The sequence below is a fragment of the Etheostoma spectabile genome, chromosome 4 (assembly GCF_008692095.1).
Source record: "Etheostoma spectabile isolate EspeVRDwgs_2016 chromosome 4, UIUC_Espe_1.0, whole genome shotgun sequence".
Classification (NCBI taxonomy): domain Eukaryota; kingdom Metazoa; phylum Chordata; class Actinopteri; order Perciformes; family Percidae; genus Etheostoma; species Etheostoma spectabile.
The window spans coordinates 24,802,230-24,808,243 of NC_045736.1; the positions used below are offsets into that span (position 1 = coordinate 24,802,230).

Sequence of the window (6,014 nt, forward strand, 5' to 3'; positions counted from 1 at the left end):
CAAGGAAGAAGAATGCATGGAAATAATACACTATATCTTTAGTTTTAGCTGCATTCCTTTTTGATACTTGTTTAGCTGTCCATTATGAGTCTGGTAATCAAACATTTCTGTTCTGCAATGACTTATAAGTCCACATGTGGATACCAATATGTGTGATAAGCACATATTTGCTGATAATATGCTAATGTATGCGTTGTGCTCAATAACAAGGCAGCTAAAGTGCACAAGTGTACACACCAGGGTGTGATTTCATAGTTTGAATTCCACTAATGTGTATGAAAGTTGCAATGCAAATAAAGTTTGATTGATTGAACATACTTTAAGAAGACTCTGAGAAACATTTGCTAACTTAACCATAACCAACTATAAAGCAAATCTTAGAGGCAGCATGACTGTATAGAGAGCCAATGGAAAGACGCGTGTGGTTGGAACAGATGCAAATTTGCTCTGCAGAATCTTTGAGTTTCTGGGTATTTAAAAATGTTTTAACTTGAGCAAAACATTTGCCCACACATTTGGCTGTGTGGAGAATGTAAACACTAACTGCAAAAACACTCCAGCAATCACATTTGAGTCAGTTTGAGCAAATGAGCGGTAGGGGAAAATTTATATTTAATCTTAAGAGATCTAATGCCTCTGAGACTTAGGAACAATTACATGTATACTCTTCATGTTAGACGGTAGTTACAAGGCAATTCTAGTTCCTAGATTGAGGCTCTACTGGGTTGCGTAGACCATCTTTCCACTCTTGACTCACTGGTTTGTCCTTTCGTGAAGTTGATGTGGCTGTGAGTTGAGGCAGCTGATCTCGAAGGTAAAATTCCTGATGGGTGTGGAGTCCCGTGGACTGATGGAAGCACTATTTTGGCGCTGATGACTTCGATGTGTACTACAAATGTAATGCATTTGTGTTTCTATCCTTGCAGATGCCAAACAGCCAACTGCACCTACATTCGCAGAGGAGAGTCCCTCTAAACAGGAGGAGTGGAACCCGGGTGTGTGCCAGGACGAGCCAGGACCCTCCCAGGTTAAAGTAGAGGACGATGAGCAGAAGGAGGAACTATGGATCAACGGAATGGATGAGCAACCTTCAGCGGAGGAAAGCGATGACGGGGACGCCTTGACGAAAGAACTCATCAGAACAGTGCAGCAGTTAGAAGACTGCAGGGCAGCAGAGGAGAGCACAGAGCCGAAGCAAAGCCCTGCAGAGGATCCAGAGCACTCTGAAGAGAAGACAAGTACCACCTTATATCGCTGCCACATATGCAACTACATATTCACCAAAAAAACTGTGCTTACATGGCACCTCAAGACACACGAGAGCAAGTCACATGACAGCAAGGGGAACTTTGATTGTCACATATGTGGCAAACACATACCCTGTCAGAGCAATCTGCAGAACCACATGAGAGTACACACAGGAGAGAGACCCTACAGCTGCCATTTCTGTGGCAAGTGTTTTAAACTGAAAGGACACATGACAGAACACATAAGAACTCACACAGGAGAGAAGCCTTTCAGCTGTCACATTTGTGACAAATCTTTTAACAGGGGTTCAACTCTGAGGAAACACGTTTTTGCCAAACATAAAGAGGAGAGACCATACAAATGTGGGGATTGTGATGAGTTATTCACTGAAAGGTTGCTGATGAAGAAGCACATGCGAAAGGTTCACGGAGTCAAACTTGCCACAAGTCAAAGTCCTGCCTAGAAATTCCGAACAGACGTCATTAATGAAGTCATGTTGCATACGGTCTAAACATTTCGACACTAGCGCCTGTGAGTTATTTTACCAATACCAGAAGATTTTAAATTTGGCTTTGAGGATGTTATAGTTTAGTACACAAGCCAAACTTCTCAAATGTTGAATGCTGTCTAACATAGACAGCCATACAAAACTTTACTTGAATAAAATACAAAATTGGTATTTAAAGGGATTTTATATTGTGTGAAATATGCTTACTGGCTTTCTTGCTGACAGTTAGATTAGAAGATTGATCTCACGCTCATGTTAAGAGCTGGAGACAAGAGTTGCTTAGCTTAGCATAAAGACAGAGCAGTTTATATATATATATATATATATATATATATATATATATATATATATATATATATATATATATATATATATATATATTCACAGTATATACAGTTGTGCTCAAAACTTTGCATACCCATGAAGAATTGGTAAAATACTGTATACCATGTGTAAAGAAAACATGAGTGAACAGGCAAAACAAGTGATTCACATTGAACTGTAGGTCCTAACAGAATGGCACAATCATAAAACAAAACATGGCAACAAAGAAAAGAATGAACCGACCACTGTTCAAAAGTCTACTTACCCTTACTTCTTAATACTGTGTATTGCCATCTTTAGCATCAATGACATTGTGCAGTCTTTTGTAATAGTTGTCTATGAGGCCCCGAGTTCTCGCGGGTGCAGATCTTGCAGATCACTATGCTTGAATCAAAGACTGTCATTTTGCATGATGAGTCATATTTATGCCAAAATTTTAAAATGTATGCCAGGGTATGCAAACTTATGAGCACAACTGTGTGTGTGTGTCTATATATATATATTTCAGAACCGAGGTTCTGAAAGGTGTATTATTAAACTTTGGACAGAACCAGGCTAGCCGTGTACTTACACTTGCTTCCATTCTTTATGCTAATCTAAGCTATCGGTTTCCTGGCTCTAGTTCCAGTTATTACCGTCCAGAAATCATACTGAGTGATATGTCAAACTAGTCCTTTAAATCAGGAACTTTCTGATCAAAGAACAATTCTAAATCTTAATGATTCCAACTTCCTACAGCTTTCCACTCAGTGCTATAGAACACATAATGAGGTTCAATAACCGGTCCGGTAGAGACTCTGTAGATTAAGAAGAAACATTCAAAATTACATACAAATAGACAAGACAGCGGAGTAATATCTGTGACTCTCCATGCTACAGAATACTGGTGGATTATGAACACTACTTTTCTGAAATTTTGGACCATAGATGTGCTGGACATTTTAGGTTTAAAGCTACCATTTTTTTTGTGTTCATAACCTTTGGTGAACATTAATATGAAACACCAGAAGTGCATTGTGCAGCATAAAAAACAAATTATAAAAGGTAAAACAGATGCCTTTCAACACTTTAAATATGTTTTAAAACATCTTTCTGATTCACATTAATGTGAATCAAATACAATTGTAGTATATCGTATGTCAGCTAGTGATACCTATGTTGTACTGTAAAGTTCTTTATTTATTTATATATCCTGTGTATATATATTAGTTGTATTTTGTTTCTTTTGCCAAAGTTCAGTCATATTATGAACCTGTTGTAAACCAGCTATGTGACACTGAAAATATGAAGCTAAATAAAAGCACATTCAGATGTGTGTGGCAAAAAATGCATGACTGTAACCTTTAGTTTAGGTTTAGTTTTAGTTTTTTTGTATCATATTGGTTACATTCCAACATGATGACCAAGACATCTGTCATCTTGTGTCTGGTTGGGTCGAGGTGATAAAGAGACTCCATCTATGGCTTCTTGGTCAGTGGGAGCATAATGTCTGATAAGGAGCCTGAGTGTTTTATATAAAAACCTGACCTAAAAACTTTTTTTTATATTTGTGGACATATGTTTCTATGCATCAGCCACCAACATGGCAGAAATCTATCATATTTTTTCTGAAATTGTGAAATCAAATTCCAAAAAAACTCCATCTATGGCTTCCTGGTCAGTGGGAGCATAATGTCTGATAAGGAGCCTGAGTGTTTATATTAAAACCTGACCTAAAAACTTTTTTTTTTTATATTTGTGGACATATGTTTCTATGCGTCAGCCACCAACAGGGCAGAAATCTATCATATTTTTTCTAAAATTGGGAAATTAAATTCCAAAAATGAAAGAAGACAGAACACTGAACAGAGGCCAAACAAAAAGCAATTTTTATATTGCTCTTTCAACACATGAAGTTACTCTCTGCGTAAGTAACGAAAAATAAAATGACTGACTCCTGGAGCAGCTGCATAGTTACATCTATCACCAGCTGATAGCAGAGGCTTCCCTGTGGTGAGGCAGCAGGAAGGGGTGGTAAATGATGAAGTTATCTTTGGGGTGGGGATGAATTTGGAGCAGAAGGGCTTTGTATTGAGCCACCACTTCTAGAATGGGCTGGCCCTTTTACACGCCAGTAAGCAAACTTGTAGATGGCAACGGCATCCTTCTGTGCCTTAGTTGCTGTGGGAAAAAAAAAAAATTTTCAACCTTTTATATGGTGTCATAGAATGGCTGCCTGCTGGCCAACCGATCAAAACTATTTATATTAATATTCATTCATTATCCCCACCACACTTTATAAAGTCGTGCAGCCATAGTGTGAAATTGCAATATTATCCTCAACGTTTGCTGCAAACACGGTCTCTTATAGCAAATACACTGGTTGGACCAATCAACATGCTGCATTCTCGTTGATAAGCATCATGCAAAGAATTATGAAACAGAAGAAAAAAAAAAATTGTGTCCTTACCCCGGCCTGCAGACAAACTGCTCCTCTGCCTGCTTGGAAAGAGCAAATCGGATTGTTAATTTTAATTTCCTCCCCACAGCCACACACGCAGGCCACCCTATTACGTAACATGCAAATAAAGCAAAGTGATTGGACAGAACAGGCCCTGAACCTGCAGGGGGCAGCATATACGCTGCTAATGTCTTTGAATGAACCCAATCACAGGAAACTAAATGACTAAAACATTAAAATAAGGATTGCTTAAGTGTTTTTCCTGCAATAGGCTAACTTTGTTTTAGTTTTTAATGAGTAGCTATTCTCACAGGGAGAGATGTGTGTCAATTAATTTGAATTTTGAATCCTCCTAGGATATGTCCCCAATTCTTTAAGGGAACAACACAGAAATGTGTGAAATAAACCAAGTTTCACTGCTTAAATTTTTGGTTTGACATAAGCCTACTGTTCACAAAGGTTAACAGTTACCACCCATGCACAAAAAACAGGAAATCATTTGAGAACTTTTGTGACATAAAAGGTAAAAGGTCAGTAGTGTAATATTACAAGAAAGCTCATCACTGACTGTTATACTGAACCGTTGCTTTCAGTTACTGCATGGATGTAGCAATTTACATCAACTTATTAACAAAAACAAGCAAGACAAGAACATATTCTAGTCTTCCCTCGACAAAACTACTTGTGTGATGTCACAGTGTGTGTGTGTGTTTGTGTGTATGTTTGTGCATGTGTGTGTGTGTGTTCTTTTCTTGAGAGAGTGGGAAAGAGACAGTAGAGGGAGAAAATGAAAGACTAAAAGCGATGGAACGTTAGAAGAGATGTTGTAAAATTAGCCACGCTGTCAGAGCATTTTGCATTTGGCTTTACAGGAGTTGTCAACAGTGTAGTAGGCTCAGGGAAGTCCCCATCGCTCTCTATCATCTTGAGAGCAGTGAGATTCACTCCCTCCCTTCCTCTTTCCCCCTCCCTCTTTCCTCCTCTCCTCCCCTCTCTCTCTGCCTGTGTGTGTGTGTGTGTGTGTGTGTGTGTGTGTGTGTGTGTGTGTGTGTGTGTGTGTGTGTGTGTGTGTGTGTGTGTGTGTGTGTGTTGCAGCCACATTATTTATGTTAATTTGGTCATTCAGGTTTGATTAAATCTTGTTTATCAACATAATATCGGCTATTAACTTACATGTATTTGTATGTATATTTTGATATTTTGATATTAGTTGCAGCTAATAGCAGCCTACAAGTCATTATAGCAATCAAAGTTATATATATATATTTTTTATTTTCTAAATAATTTTTTGCTTCAAAATGAAAATTTTAATGATTTAACCTGGAGGGCGTTTACTTTATTATATTGCAGTGCATCATGTCTGATGTCTTTCATGTGATCAGTGAGATAATTAATGACCCAGATTGGTGAAGTAACAAATCAGTTCCCTCCAATGACAAAAATTGAAGGCGTCAATCCTCTTTACGCAGACCAATCGTTGCGCGCGCACACACA

At 38.2% G+C, this 6,014-nt stretch overlaps 1 protein-coding gene across 1 annotated transcript; it reads left to right on the forward strand.

The window, feature by feature from the left end:
• The first annotated feature begins 826 nt into the window (after positions 1-826).
• On the forward strand, positions 827-1,900 carry LOC116687609 (oocyte zinc finger protein XlCOF19-like). The gene is made up of 2 exons (XM_032513110.1): positions 827-830; positions 927-1,900. The coding sequence occupies exons 1-2, from the start codon at positions 827-829 to the stop codon at positions 1,709-1,711; spliced, it is 789 nt and encodes a 262-aa protein (XP_032369001.1). The 3' UTR covers positions 1,712-1,900.
• The last annotated feature ends 4,114 nt before the right edge of the window (positions 1,901-6,014 follow it).